This window comes from Sesamum indicum, linkage group LG8 (assembly GCF_000512975.1).
Source record: "Sesamum indicum cultivar Zhongzhi No. 13 linkage group LG8, S_indicum_v1.0, whole genome shotgun sequence".
Lineage (NCBI taxonomy): Eukaryota > Viridiplantae > Streptophyta > Magnoliopsida > Lamiales > Pedaliaceae > Sesamum > Sesamum indicum.
In genome coordinates this window covers 1,451,945-1,468,594 of record NC_026152.1, presented here as the reverse complement: position 1 = coordinate 1,468,594, position 16,650 = coordinate 1,451,945, and the positions used below count along the sequence as shown (strand labels likewise).

At 34.5% G+C, this 16,650-nt stretch overlaps 1 protein-coding gene across 1 annotated transcript; it reads right to left on the bottom strand.

Annotated features, from left to right (window-relative positions):
• LOC105167384 lies at positions 4,217 to 9,159 on the bottom strand. The gene is made up of 2 exons (XM_011087076.2): positions 8,323 to 9,159; positions 4,217 to 4,690 (listed from the first exon to the last, which is right to left on the bottom strand). Exon 1 carries the CDS (start codon positions 8,988 to 8,990, stop codon positions 8,325 to 8,327), a length of 666 nt encoding a protein of 221 aa, XP_011085378.1. The 5' UTR covers positions 8,991 to 9,159; the 3' UTR covers positions 4,217 to 4,690; positions 8,323 to 8,324.

Sequence of the window (16,650 nt, the reverse complement as noted above, 5' to 3'; positions counted from 1 at the left end):
TAGGTTCTTCCCAAGTTAATTTGATATACTCTCTCGAGCTATACCAAACCTATTATTATCAAGGAAATAGTGGATTTATCCAATTTAAAACTCGTGACAATAATGCATTAAGATCTAGGAACAACCTATGCAACCAGATGATGCCTATGATTATCAATATATCATTCAATTCACACTACAAATTACTTATTCACTATGCCAAATTCCCTTCCAGTTCATCACCATAATTAATTCAATCTAAGAGATAATCAACTCTCAAATTATAAGAACAAGCACAATAATTTGTAGACATATAAAAACAAAGATGTAGATTTAGTCTGATAAAAATACTTAGAACATTGTTTTAATTAAACTTCCCAAAAGCCTTAGCAAATAATAAATCAGTTCATCCCAACTATATCAAACACAAAAGAGAAAAATATAGAAAAATTCATGGAGTCGAAAGTTAGGCGTGAACGATCTGTCACTCTGGCGCTAGTTCTTACTCCACTCGTTTTCTCCTCGTGCTTTGATGTTGACTTCTCAATTCTCCATCCAAAAAGTCATCATTTTTCTTCATCTCATTCTCCCTTTTATACTAGTTCCTAATTATGGTATGAGAGGAAAATAATCCACATACTATCAAATCCTTTTTCTTTCCTTCCTAATCCTATTCTTACCAAATTTCTCAAAATATATATAATGAAATAAGTTGCTCAAAAATATAATTTTCATCATCAATCAAATTAGGTAAATCCGCCTATTGCACGTCTGATAACCCGTGGGTCACGGGTTATAGTGAAGCTAGTTTCTATCACTCAGATTTCTGATAACCAGTGAGTCACGGGTTATTTTGGTAGCGGTGCTACTGGAATATTTTCTTTTTCTACATTTAGTTATTTTCTTGCAACTCTCATTCTTTCCATAAAAGCACCAAAAATATCACAAATACACTCAAGAACAAGCATCATATCATAAGAATATAGGGTGTCAACAGAAAAATACATCATATAATTGGCCCTAATCACCGCTCATGCCTCTATACAAGTGAAGCCCTAGTTGCCGCACTCATTTGCTCCAAATCCATCGCCTCGTAACTATTCCACGTAAGCCCAATCGCCATCGTGCCACCATTAGTGGTTGCCTTGCTCTTCGTCTATCTAGATCTACTGGCAACATCGTTCCACTTAGACCTGTCATCCCTCACACACCCAAATCGCAAACTCAGTCTAGTCGTCCCCACCACTAACCATACTCCATTTCTCGTTGTTTTCACCTCTTCACAATCGATCGCCACCCAGCTTCACGGTTGGGCACTATTTCTAGTCCAGTCACCAAACACCCATCCATTTCTTCACTTTATCTTCTCTTTTCGCTTTTATCTTTCTTTCTTTCCTATTTTCTTTTCTCTTATTTTCTATCCCGATTGTTATCCCTTTTTCCTCCTGTCGCTAGTTCTTTTCTAAACTTTATTTTCTTTTCTTATATTCTTCTTACCCTAAAATAATTTTACATTGAGGACAATGTAATAATAGGTGTGGGGAGGTTTCATGAGTATGGATGAATCTCTTTATGCATGTGATGTCCTATAATTAATTTAACCGAAAGAACCTTTTTCTTTTTAATTTTTACCAACCCTCACCTAAGGCCCATTACAACTAAAACAAAATCCTTTTATTCTTGCACCTAATTCACTATTTGGTGGTGGAGATGTGGTAGAAGAGCAAGCCAGTGGTAAAATTTTTTCATGTTATGACTTGAGAGTTCTTGTTCATCCTTTATAACTTTTGAGTGAATTGAGTGAATCCAAAGAGAGGGTCTTAGCTATCATTGCTTTTGACTTAAAAAAGATTACTGTGATAATTGCACTAGGGTGTGGTTTGTGTGAATTGACACTATGAAGTCCATCTCTACTTACATTTTGATGGTACATTCCTTATGCCATGTTGGTTTGAGTTGAAAAGGGGAGAATTGCAATGAAAGGGGTTGATGTTGGAAGAAGGTGATGAATTCGAATTGTTGTAATGGATTCCTCCAACTTCAAATTAAATTAAAGCTAATTGACTAGAGAAAAGGACCATTAAAGACTTGTTTAAGGAGTGTCACAATACTAGCTAGGTAGGACATCCCCGTCAGCATCGAACAATGACGTTGCTCGACGCTTGATTTTATTGGCCTCAGATGAAAGTGGAAAAGAAGCAACTTGAACACATCCTTCAGCGAGAAGCCGTTTCCATGCTTTCACACCCTAAGAAGGAGTCCCGCAAAGAGAAGAGGTTGCTTCACTCCCTAAGGATCATTCCTATTCCGGAAGATCACCCCTAAAAGCAACCTTTCTCTGATTTTTAGCGATATATTCCTGTGACTGGTCTTAGCAACTACTAGGTTTGTTGCTTAGCTGCTTAGGCATGTCTCGTGCAAGACTAAATTCTCTGCAGGGTTTGACTAGTTTTGTAAACCCTCACCAACAACTAGCCAAGAAGACCCTACTTCTTTAAAAGGAAGCCCGTCATAAAGTCCCTCATACTAGGGATATCACTAGTGAAGCCTTACCTTTAGTTAAATATTAGAAAAGTCTTTTGTTATTTTATTCTTGTTCTTGGTCGATATTTGTGGAATTCTAGGAGTTTTTATGAGTAAAGAAGAGTTTGAGTTGAATTAAAATTAGTTTCCTTTCCTACCACTCTCAAGGAACATCAGTATAAAAGGCACGTGGAAAAATGTAGGAAAGCGCCTCCAAGTGGAGAAAACATAGGAATTGAGAGAAAAAGCGAGAGGATTATTAGAGAAGTCTGGGAGTGACAACTGTTGAAGCCAAATTCATCTAAATTGTGATTTTTGAGTTTTTCTTCCTTTATTTTAGACTTGTAAATCATGATCATTTTTTGTAAAACTTTTGGGAAATAGACAACCAGTTGAATTTGCTTTTGATTAATCTATAATTTCTTTTTCATATGTCCATTAATTAATTTGATACTCGTTCAACTGTTAAGCGACCTATAGGCTTAGCATTTTATTCAATTGTGAATTTTCTACAACTCATTTTTTCTTTTATTCTTCTTAATTTTTCTTAGTAGGCAGTAATTCATCTCACAATTTTCAGTCATTCAAATAATTAAGAATTGGTCATATTTTTTATAATTAGTTCATTAAATTTTTGTGGGAACAATATTTTTGTACTACTTAATAACTAGTGAATTTGCTAGTAACCTAACTATTTTTTTTGACAATCACCAGATACTAAAAGATATAACCATTGGTAGGGGTGGTCAAGATGCGATTTCAAATTTTTAATGCTATTTTCATATCAATTGTGATTAATGATTTTATGAAATAATTTTTTAATTGTCACTTTTAAAGTAAAAATGAAAAGTGCGATTTTGGACAGTTGGACGGTTTTAATACTTATAATAGAAATAAAACATAATAAATAAAAATCAAATAAGTCTTTTTATGTAGAAAGTAAGAAAGACCAACATTATGCATCATAAACCACCAACACACTCTATAACTTTAAATAAATTAAAATATAAGAACACATATAGTAATTCAATAAGGAAACACTTAATCCAACAAAAGTCAATGGTCGGTTTTTAGAGACAACAGAGATCAAAAGCAAAAAGACAAAACAAAGAAGACGGTAAGAGAGAAAAAAAATAGAGGAAAAATGAATGAAAAATTAAGGCAGTTATCAAATGGGCTTAAAAATTTGAACAGATTTAAAGAATTAAACATATTTTTATATTTTTTGTATGAAGTCTTAAATATAAATTTTACAAAAATGAGCTTTGTAATGCAGCTCGATTTTTTATGCTCTAAATTAAAACAAACCAATAATACAATGCAATTTTACTTTAAGTCTAAAATTAGGATTTGAAAAATAAACCATACAAAAATATTCCTGTGATTTGGTTCAGACGGTTCAAACAGTTTCTAATTGGAAGGTGAAGGAGGCTGGAACCCGTTGCATCTTAAATTGATTCAAACTTGCAAATAAAAATTTTAAATTTATAATTAAAAATACAAAACTACAGACTTTATTTTGAGGTACAAAGCCCTTGATAATCTATTTCTGAGTTACTTACAATCATTGCAATTAAATCCACTCAGAATTACCATACCAAAATCTATTCCTTTCCTCAAATTCAAATTCAAATCCTTCGTTCAACTATTGAATATCATTACATTAGCAGTTAGATGCCACTTCACAGATACTTCTTCTGTAGAAATAGGAAAGGAAGCCAAGCAAAATCCATTTGACAAAAGAAACTCTGTCACACCAACCATTAAGTACAAGGCTATTCCAATACAGATAGGAAGAACACATGATCCCTTCTGAATAACCCCTCTTACGATAGTTTTACAAGAGAAACAGTAGGAAGATAGATTATACATGCATATTTTACATTTCAACATCACCATCTTTCTTATTAACATAGCTTTAAAAGAAACAAAAACTAAGCAAAATATAAGATGCTTATCAAGTATCAGACCTACAGTGTTAAGGTCGAAAAGCCCTTTGTATTAGAATCTATCTTTCATTACCAAAATGGACACCATATCCTAGAACATCGACAACTTTAGTTAGAGAAAATCCCGAATGTTCATAGTACGCACCAGACTTCACTGAGAGATCAGTTACACCGGCATGCCAATGGAGCTAAGAAGTGCTTTTGTACTTGTGGCCAAAGGAGGTTAGCTTAGTGAAATGCTGGACAAGAACATGTCGAAGTTAGACTTCGTAAAGATAATAATATAAAATGAGAAAAAGTGCTACCTAACCGTTGACTAAAAATATTGAAATAATGTGTTCTTTTCTCTTCTTTAGATTCTCTGGATAGTTTTGATAGTTAAAGGATGCAGCATGCAGCAAAGCAACATATTCAGCAGTTAGAAAAACCAACTGAACTAAGAAAAAAGGAACCCCTACCATGCCCCCTGAACATGATGTTTCAAACGACAATGTGAATGATTCACTGAATGCAAATAGCATATTAGTCTTCACAAACAAGTGCATCAATGAAATCATAGCAAGCATATACTTCGAGATCGTACAAATGGATCTCATACAGCAGTGGCAAATAAAATCATAGTACTCACCGTTGGTGCATTCCTTGCACTGACTAACCAATTAACATTCTACACTTTCATATCATTCAAAATTCTGTCGACTCATCCTCCTTTTCTACATTGACATTCCCCAAGGTTAGCTCTAATTACAAAGCCTCCCCTTATTGTCTCAGAAATTACAGTTACACCACCCTACGGTAACGGGCTTTGGATACAATATATCTGCCCTTGCTATATTTTGTAATCATATGTATAATAAATGGGGTGTATGCACAATACTGTCAGTTTAAGTACTCAATATGTCTTTTTATTAAGTAAAAAAATTATCATGATCTATAAATAACCTAACCCTTCAATTAGCTTATCACTTTTCTTTTGAATGTAAAATGACTAAACATCATGTTCTATGTATGTGATTCGCTGAACTGAGAACTAGAGTTAATATCGAGGACCATGAAGGGATAAAAAACCTCAATAAATTATTTTTTCTTCTTCAATTCACATAAATGAATCATCTTAAAAATAAGAACAATATATAATATTCACACACATCGACTCATCTATATAAATATTTAAGTCAGAAATGCACCACTTAGACATCAATCTTTTTTTGGTAGATCTTAAGCATCATTTAGTCTCATTAAAATAAAAGAAAATGAAAAGTTATAAAAAAAAAGATAAATTATTCAGTTAACAAATCAAGAAAATAAAAGATTTTGCTAAATTTAAAATACATCTTCAGCAATATAACAATTTTTTAGTTTGATTTTGATCTTTTTTATCTAATTATATAATTGTGATACTAGTGCTTATAAACTCAATTTAGAAAAGAACTTCTCAAAAGGAAAAGTTAAAATGGACTAGGGTTAATGAACTGGGATCCATGGAGGGAGCCTTGGCCAAGGAGAGAGTAGCAAAAAATAATAAATCTCTTTGAAATTCGAGAATGCATTTTGCCTATGATTAAAAACTTTGCTTGTTATAAAGTTGAACCAGAATCTCTTGAAGAATTTAACATTTTGTATAAATTAAGAAGTAATGAGGCAAATGCTAGTTATCATTAAAAAATAATTATAACTATTTAAAGGTTACTGAATGATGAAAAATTCAATTAAATCTTTTGAAGAAAATTATATCAGCTTAAAAAGCATTTTATGATAAATTACAAAACCAACCTCTGAACTTAGGTTTAACAACTAAAACAACCATATAAAACCCCTGACCATTAAAGTATGGAAGTCAAGATGTTTGAATGACTGAGATGCTGAAGAATGCAACTGATGCAACCACCTCTACACAAGCATGAGGTATTCACACACCTTGTTGTGAAGAAGGTTATCTCCAAAAATTAAATGGATAATTTGAATCATTAAGAAAACAATACGAATCTATTTTGGACCGTATATCAAGAGTTTTGACCAGTAGTCAAATCAAAGAAATATGGCAAAGGCATGAAGGATGACGGATTAATTGAGAACTCAGACATACATTTTTCACTTATAATGGATTATTCTTGACTGAGCATAACTTCAAGCAAATCAATGAAATATTAAAATACCAATTAGAGACATTGGGTACTAGAAGAAAATTATCAAGCTCTGGAAAATAACCTATATCTAGTGATCATTTGTTCATTGGATGTGAGCTCAATCTGAAACAAGCACCATCAGATGAAATATACAGAGATATTCTATTTCTTTTGGTTGTTGTGTTAAATAACTGGTTATAATTCTCTATATAAAGTCTTTGCCTCATCCTAGTCTTTTCATTATGTCCAATTAAGGAATATAATGTTCCGAACCTTTTAACTTGGACCCGGGTGGCCGGTTTATTATTGTTACTTTATTCTTTTAGTTAAGTTATTTCATTTCTAGGTTTCCAATCCCTCTTCCATGCCCCCAAAAGGGTAAAACATGCATAGAAGAAGAAACAACCAAAATGTCTCAAAAATTTGTTGTGCTTGCAGGTTGAGGCAATAAATTGGCAGGCACTGTTGAACCTAGCCACGAGATGTCAGGTCCACACAAAACCTCATATACAACTCTGAGCATGACCCTATTAGGTGATCGATAATAGAATTACTACAAAAAGAATGACAAATAAATTGATACTTTTGCTTTTAGAAACAGAAAGGCACAAGCTAAAATGAAACAACAGCAGACGCTTGCTACTCTGCTTAACAATCAGCTTAATTTCAAAACCATCAGGAATCAAAAGAAATTGGAGATTAAAATGGAAAAGTATGAAAAAAGATAAGAAACTCTAAAAAGTAAGAGTGGTCAAACAGTTCTATTGCCATCTCAGACTCTTGGTGTTAATGATTAATGGAACATCAAATAAGATAACTGATTTTGGTGCAAGAAAATTGTCAATTCATTTCTAGGATAATCCTGCATTGATGCACTATTTGCACAGGCAACATGAAACTATCCATGGATATTCGATTCATTACATCAAAAACCAAATATCAGGTGTGGCCAAGGAAAAATTCATTTGTAGGAACCACCAGGTCGCTTAACTATTCTAGGCTGAGAGTATTTATGTGCATAGAGCTAAAGGGACCTTCAATATACTAATGTCGTGAAATTTACTTTCCCTCTTCCAACAGCCTTATTCACTAGTCCTAGTGAAGCTTGAAAAAGAAAAACTGTTGTTGCATGTTAATTAAAGGAAAAACCCATAGAAGAAAAATTGTAGCACCAGTTCATAACCAAAAAAAAGTTATTAGATCATTGATCGTTAATCAAATCCTCAGCTGCATAGCCAACAACTACGATGAGACAAGTAAAAACAAAATAAATGATCAACTCAAGAATTTCAATTTGTTAAGCAAAAAATTCAATAACTTGCATGCTCATACTTGGTTTTCTATCTGCAACCAAGAATGCCAACAGGTATAAACATCAGCATAAAGGTTATAGTCTTTTACAAGAACCAAATCTGACATTCAAACAATATAATTTCCAGCAATCTCATCCATGCCATGGGATGCCAAATCCAATAAATATCCTTGTCCAGACTCCAGTATAAAAGTAATATTTCTTTTTCAAGTTTTTAAATGTTGTAATATAGATCATGTTCCAAAGTTCCACCAGTGAAGAAAGAAGCATTGTGATTGCAAAACTCACAATTATGTAGTAATTCAAAAACGGAATCACAATCTTCCAAAAAATATTTCGTCCAATCTAATATACACCACAATATAAATGAACAGGGAGGGGAACACCATAAAGAACATACAATCTATCCAAGTGAAGGAGCAAAGAAACATACCATCATACACTGGAACTGGGCCGGGTCCCAGTTGAACCGGGACGAGTTAGATCCAGCAGCTCATGATCTCTTGTTATGGGTTCATATCCACCTCCAGATTTCGGCCTTCTGTCGATCGTCACCAGCCCGTAATGCCCTGGATCCTGAACCTGACCCGATCGATGCCCTCTAAACTCTGGTTTAACTTTAAAACTACCTGACCCACCTTTCGCAAGCTCCGATCCAGGATTCTCCTCTCTGCCCACAAATCCAGGCCTGAGATGCGGCGGAACGAACCGATCACACTTCACAGAAGCAGGCGAGGGAGACACAGGAGACGGAGAGGGAGACGAATTTAGCACTGGACCCGACCCGGTGCGGCCTTGTGGACGGAGAGAAATACAGTCCGACCGGGAACCGGTTTGGGGTTGATCTGGGGGCAAGGTAGATGAAACAGAAGAACACTTGTCCTTGTTTTCAGGCTTCCGAGGTACGGAAATTGGTTTGGGTGCCGGCCGGCTCAAAACAAGCATGTGACCATGGATGCGTGAGTTTGATAAAACAGTATTACTCTGATTTGCAAATGATTTAGCGGAGGAATTATTGGTAGAGGGTTGATTCTTCTCGTTCAACTTTTTTTCAAAAATTCCATTGAAGTTGAGGGAGGTGTATTTGTTGCTTCTTGCCATCCACCTGTTCCGCCGCCGCCACCGCCAGACACTCCGCCGTAAGCCACTGTTACAAGGAGGAGAAAAATAAGTTGTCTCTTTTGTTTAAGGTCTGATCTAAAGATCTGAAATCATTTTACAACATTCAATTTTTGGGACAGGCGACCCCATCCAATCGTCTACTTTCACGTGGCAAATCAGTTTTGCTTCTGGGTGACCCTTCACATTCCTAAAATTGAACAAAGAGTAAAAACAATCTACACCACTGATTTTAGATTTAATTATATAAACATATTCAATTTTTTTTTAAATTATAAATACACTTGTAAAGGACTGTTATGTAGAAAAAAATTTTTACCAATGAGTTTCAAAAGTGCATTTTTATATTTTTGTGAAAAATAAAAGTATATATTTTTATTATTCAATCTATTTTCAAAGGTGTTAATGTAATTTAAATATATGTGATATGCAAAACAAGCCCGACTTTCCCTATGGCTAATCAGCCACTTAAAAGTCGGGTCGGGTCGGATCGGCGGGCTTCTGACTTCTACACTGTCTCGATTTTGATTCAATTCCTGTTGGGACCAAAGTTTGAAATCACAGATCATTGGGTTTTCGAAGTTATTAGTATTCGAGTTTCAGTACCAGCGATTCCTAGCTCGAGCACCTATGCCATTTCATAGCCCGATTCCCATTTCGGTTTTGCCTCCTCTGCCGCCAACACTCCCGTGGTTACTCTGGCTTGCTCTTATGGAGAGGGACCTACTCAAATTGTGTTGAAGCAAGAAATCAACTTGCAAGTACAGAGATTAAAGACTGAAGAGAAGAAAGTGCATAAGGCAGTGGTGTATGTAGAAGACATCAGCTGAAGGAAGAAAAGGAAGTTGTTGTTTACATAAAGAAATATTTTTTTTGTAATAGCAACTCTTACTATTCGTTAGTTAGTTATTTTAGGTACTGGTTTCTTCTTCCTTTACATAAAGTTGATATGCGCAGTTGCAAAATAGAGCAGATAACAGTTTTTTTCTTGAATCTTGAATAATCAGTTTCAATGGCTTTCTTGCTCTCTTCTTCTCTGTGCTTTAAGAACATCAACATGGCATCAGAGCCATGAAAACCTTTTGAAGATTTACCTCCTACCTTCCCTCTTTCTTCTATCTCCCTGACACACCAAGAGAAAGAAATTTACACATATCAAAATGGGAGAGAAAAATGCCATTGAAGCAAGCAACAAAATTCCAGAAAACTGGAGATTTCAAGGGAACGATCACCCTGGCATGAGTCTTGTTACAGTCCCATTGAACGAAAATAATTATTTTTCATGGGCAAGATCCATAAGGCTTGCTTTGGGAGCTACACAAAAGGTTGGCTTCATTGATGGATCTTGCCAAGAACCTGCTGAAGACAAAGCAACGACAGAACAATGGAAAAAGAATGATTGGATGATAGTGTCTTGGATTTTGAATTCCATATCCAAGGACATTGTATGCATCTTCTGCTAGAGACTTATAGCTAGAGCTTGAAGCTAGATTTGGTGAGAGCAATGGACCATTGCTCTACCAAATACAAAGAAAGATCACTTCAATATCTCAAGGAAATCTTTTTGTAGTTGTGTATTTTACAAAACTGAAGAAATAATGGGATGAGTTGTCTAGTCTCGACCCACTGCCTCCATGTACATGCGGAACAAGCAAGAAAATGGCTGAAAGGGAAGCATCCAATCAACTTATGCAGTTTCTTATTGGATTAAGTGATGCGTACGATCATGCGAGGAGCCAAATCCTCCTCATGGATGCCTTACCTTCTGTGCGAAAGGCTTACTCGATGATACTGAGAGTGGAGAAGCAGAGGGAAGTTTACTCTTGGACAATTGGCTTAGATAAAGAAGGGATTATGGCTGTGCAAACCGGAGATCCAAGAAAGCAGTTCTTGAACAGAAATTCCAACAAGAGAACAGGACTTCTTGACAAAAGGATGATGATTTGTGACCATTGCAAGAAGACTGGTCATCTAAAAGATACATGTTTTGAGCTTAAAGGATTTCCAGAATGGTATAAGCCCTTACAGATCAAAGAAAGAAAGCTGGAAAAATTCCCAATCTAAAGGCCTTAAATGTTGATCTCAAGAAGGAAGACAGTGGCCTGCAATCATTACTGTTTTCATCAAAATGGAAATACAAAGGGCCCTCCAAACCCCAGACCACAGTCAACATAGCTCCAATTTGGCTGATCTCGAGGATTATGCAGGTACTGCCCTCACCTCTATTGATATTATGAATGAATGCAATAATACATGGATTATTGACAGTGGGGCCTCTGCCCATATATGTGCTAATACAACAACTTTTACATATATGAAACCTGTTAATGATGAAATAATTATCAGGTTACCTCATGAAAATACACAGAAAGTTAACTTTGTGGGAAGTGTTCCACTATCTGATAACATCATCCTCAAGTATGTTCTTTATGTGCCAGCTTTCAAATATAACTTATTGTTTGTCAGTAAACTATGTAGAGATGAAAACTTCCATATAATATTCACCCAAAATGACTGCGTTGTGCATGCCTTTCACAATAATGAAGTAATGGCTGTAGGTAAGCAACAAGGGAGATTATATGTACTTAGTAAAGACTCCTATGTCAAGAACAAGAATCACACTTCAGATATTGTGAATAGTACAGAAGGGCCAGTATTTGCAGACAATTCTCAGGGAATTAAAATGAAGGACATGAAGAACAGCCAACTATGGCACCATAGGCTAGGACATTCTAGCAAAGATGCAATAAGACATTTGCATTTATGCAATCATGAAGCACTAGATGACATGCTATGTGAAATTTGCCCTTTGGCTAAACATCAAATATTTCCTTTTTCAGCTTGTGACTTAAAAACTAATGTTGCTTTTGAATTGGTGCATGTGGATGTTTGGGGGCCATACAGAGAATATTCCTTATCTCATTGTGATTACATGCTCACTATTGTGGATGATTACACTAGGGCTACATGGACTTATATGATGATCCATAAATCACAATCTTGCCAAAAATTGGAACAATTTTACAATATGATCCTCACTCAGTTCAATAGAAAAGTTAAACAAATCAAAACTGATAATGGTACTGAGTTTGTTAATGGCCACTGTAAAAAATTCTTTGAAAGTAAAGGAATCATACACCAAAGAACATGCCCCCACACACCACAACAAAATGAAAAAGTAGAGAGAAAATATCAACACCTACTCCAAGTGGCAAGATCATTGATGTTTTAGGCTAAATTACCTTCAAAATTCTGGACTGAGGCTTTGTTAACTGCTACTTATTTGATCAATAGACTACCTACACAGACATTAAAGTGGAAAACACCTTATGAAGCCCTTTTTAACAAAGTCCCTAACTATGAACACTTAAAGGTCTTTGGTTGTCTCTGTTTTGATATAAATGTCACTCCCTTTAAAAGGAAGTTTGAACCTAGAGCTCTAAGGTGCTTAATCGTAGGCTATCCCAATACAAGGAATTGGAAACTGAAAAGATATACATAAGCAGGGATGTAGTGTTCTATGAACATAATTTTCCCTTTTCTGTTGCTCCAAAACCTATGTCTGTGTGTCCCCTGCCTAAACCTGATCCCACCATTGACTTAGAAGAAGAAAGGGCTGACAATGACATTCAGAAAGATGTAGAAAACACTGCAGAACCCCAAGAGAGTACATAAACTAGAAGGTCCAGTAGGATCAGAACTAAGCCTACTTGGATGAAGGATTTCATCTTTGGAAATACACATGATACTTGTTTACTACTGATGTTGTTTTATCTCACAAGTATGGTTGTTTTTGTGGATAGTCTATCATCTCTTCAGGAACCTAAAAACTTCTCTGAAGCTCAAAAGAAGGCTGAATGGAGAGAAGCTATGCAACAGGAAATCAATGCTCTTGAAAGGAATCAAACCTGAGAAATCTCATCATTGCCTCAAGGAAAGAACACAATGGGCTGTAAGTGGATTTATAAGGTTAAACTTAATGATGGCTCTTTGGAAAGGTGTAAGGCTAGGCTTGTTTCCAAGGGCTACAACCAGGTTGAGGGAGAAGATTACAATGATTGCTTTGCACCTGTGGCAAAGACAGTCACTATAAGACTCTTCCTAGCCTTCCCTGCAGCCAGAAATTGGTCCTTACACCACTTTGATGTTAATAATGCTTTCCTTCATGGCACATCAGATGAAGAAATTTATATGGATGCTCCAGAAGGATATGAGATCCCAATGAACAAAGTCTGCAAGTTAAAGAAGTCATTGTATGGCTTAAAACAAGCATCAAGGTAATGGAATCATGAATTCACAAATAAAATTACTGATTATTGTTTTACACAATCTGAACATGACCATTGCCTTTTCATTAAAAAGAAAAACTTGGAATTCATTGCACTCCTAGAGTATGTTGATGACATTCTTGTCTTAGCATCCACTCAAGAATCACCAATGCATAAGTGTCTTATTACAACAGCTGAAAATCCCCAAGAACCTAGAAACTTTGGAGATGCTATGAAGAATAAAGAATGGATAAAGGCAATGAATGAGGAAATAAAGGCTCTTGAATACAATAAAACATGGGAAATCACTCAACTTCCTAATGACAAAAGAGTAATAGGATGTAAATGGATATACAAATTGAAGCTAAAACCAAATAGAACTATACATAGATACAGGGCTAGACTTGTAGCCCAAGGATATAATCAAATTGAAGGGATTGATTATATAGATAGCTTCTCACCTATAGCCAAAGCAGTAACAATTGGCCATGGCAGCAAAACAACATTGGCATTTACACTAACTAGACATTAATAATGCAGTCCTTCATGGTTTCCTAGATTAAGAAATATATATGAAACCCCCTTAAGGTTATTCAATTCCTAAGAACCATGTATGTAAATTGAAAAGGTCATTATATGGCCTCAAACAAGCATCTCGACAATGGAACCAAGAATTCACATCACAATTAGAAAGATATAGTTTCATTCAATCCAAACTTGACCATTGTCTCTTTACAAAAGCTACTGAAAAGGGATTTTTTTGTCTACTAGTTTATGTAGATGATGTGCTACTCACAGGACCTTGTGAGAAAATCATAGCAGAAATTAAAGGAGACTTATAAAGCCTATTCACCATTAAAGATGTGGGAAAGGCTAGATTTTTTCTTGGCTTGAAAATTTGCAGGTGTGAATCTGGGATTGTCATCTCTCAAAGAAAGTATATTAATAATATTATCTCAAATGCTGGTTTGATCCAAGCAAAGCCTACAAGTACCCCTCTACCAGCTGGTATAAAGTTGAATGCAACATAAGGGGAGCAGCTGACTAATCCAGGATCCTACAGAAGATTGTTAGGGAGATTGCTGTATCTAGACTCACTAGACCTGATATTTATTATGGAACTCAACAATTGAGCTAGTACATGCAATTTCCTTGTAAAGGACATTGGGATGCAGCTCTACATTTGGTCAAATATCTCAAGAGAAGCATCAACAGAGGTCTGTTCTTCAACACACAAGACAGTTTGAGCTCAAGGCCTTTTGTGATGCGGATGGGGCCACTTGCAAAGACACACGTAGGTCCTTAACTGGTTATTGTATTTTCCTTGGAGGCTGTTTGGTATCATGGAAAACCAAGAAGCAAAGCGCTGTCTCAAGATCGTCAGCCGAGAAAGAATATAGAAGCATGGGAACTACCACTTTGTGAGCTCACTTGGATACATAATTTGCTGAAGGATTTTCAAGTTAATGCACCTACTCCAATTGAATTTTTCTGTGACAATCAAGCAACCCTATACATCACTGCTAATCCAATTTTTCATGAAAGGTCTAAGCACATTGAAATAGGTTGCCACTTAGTGAAGGATAAGTATAAACAGGGATTTATTGATCCAAAACATATTCCCACTAAGGATCAACCAACAGACTTGTTTACCAAAGTGTTATCAGGCCCCAAATTTATGTATCTTATGTCCAAGTTGAATCTTATCAATATGGTGACAAGTTCCACTTGAGGAGGGCGTGTAAAGAATGTAGCTTCGTCTCCTTCAATATACATGAAAAACAGAACATTGCACTGCAGAGTTTATGAATGAAAGAATTATTTCCTATTTTCTTGTTTTGAATTGCTACACGCGTTGATTCAATGTGTTCTACTCCACCATAGCTTCAGTTTAAATTCTTACATCGTCGTTGCCCCTCGATTCGAGCAACGGAGGTCGCTGATCTTTTCTCCGAGGGGCTGCCATCGCCAGATCTATAGGAGATTGAAAGTTGGAGGCCGGAAAGCAGAGAGGCGGACGCGAAGACGATGACTCCAATTTGTTTTTTACTTTTTTGTAATTTTTGTTTTATATTAATTTTATATACATCGTTGTTTTTTTTTGGAATTTTTTTATATTTATTTTATATGTATATATAAAATACATCTAAATTTGAATAAAATATTTTTTAAAAATAAAGTAAAACTATTTTAATTTTTCAAAAATTTAAAGTAATAAAATAGAGATTAATTTTCTTAAAAAAAGTATAGTAATTCTAATTTAAATGTTATTGATAAATAATGCAACTTAAAAAATATTTGGCATACTTTTTTAGTATTTTAACAATTAATTAATATATTCTATAAATAAATATAATTTATTGAACATATGTAAACTAAATAATAATATAATTAGTCGGTAATGTATAATTATTATAATTATTTTTTATTTATAGCCATATGAATATTTAAATTTGAATAGTGAATTGTATATTAATTTTTGTATTGTGATTTGTTAGTATAAATTTTTAAATTTTAAAACTTATATATACATATGTTTTACGTATTTTATATTTAGTTAATATATTTCATAAATAAACATAATTTATTAAAATATATAAAAATTCAATAATAAATTAAATTAATCAATGATATGTCATTTATTAAAATGATGCTCTTTACCAATAAGAGTAGAAAAATATTTGCACAGTTAAATGTCCAATACAGTTAAATGTCCAATAAAATTAGGTAAAATGGATATTTACTAACTGAAAGTAATAGTAAAAAAATAAAAAATGACGTCAAATCGCATGAGGGACACGTGCTCATCACTCTCCGTTAGAATCTAACGAAGATGAGTTATTTTGTTGCCTTTTAAATAACAAGGGGGATTTTTTCCTATTACTCTAAAATATAAGAGGGTGTTATGCAATATATATATATATATATATATATATAGAGAGAGAGAGAGAGAGAGAGAGAGAGAGAGAGAGAGGTGAAGTTGACATTAGTTACATTTTTTCATAAGTACTAAATCCTTACATGAAAATATTGCTGTGTGGGGTAAATTTAAAATTTATGCAATTTGCTTTTCTAAATTAAGTCTTCAAATTCTTAAAAAAAAGGGGTAAGATATAAATCGAGAATTTTTAAAAGGGATATAAGTGTAATTTTAAAATTTATTTAAAAAAAGTATAATTTTGTATTTTTAAAGAAGATTTAAGTGTAACTAACCTTTTTATTTAGTTGAGGCAATAATGTCATATCTCCCCTTTAATTATTCACTGTCTTACTTACTAATTGGCATCAACGATTCTGGAAATCTTCATCATTATGATCAAATTTTTACCAAATCAATCAAAAGATGATATGATTAAGATGGAAAAACATGTGAT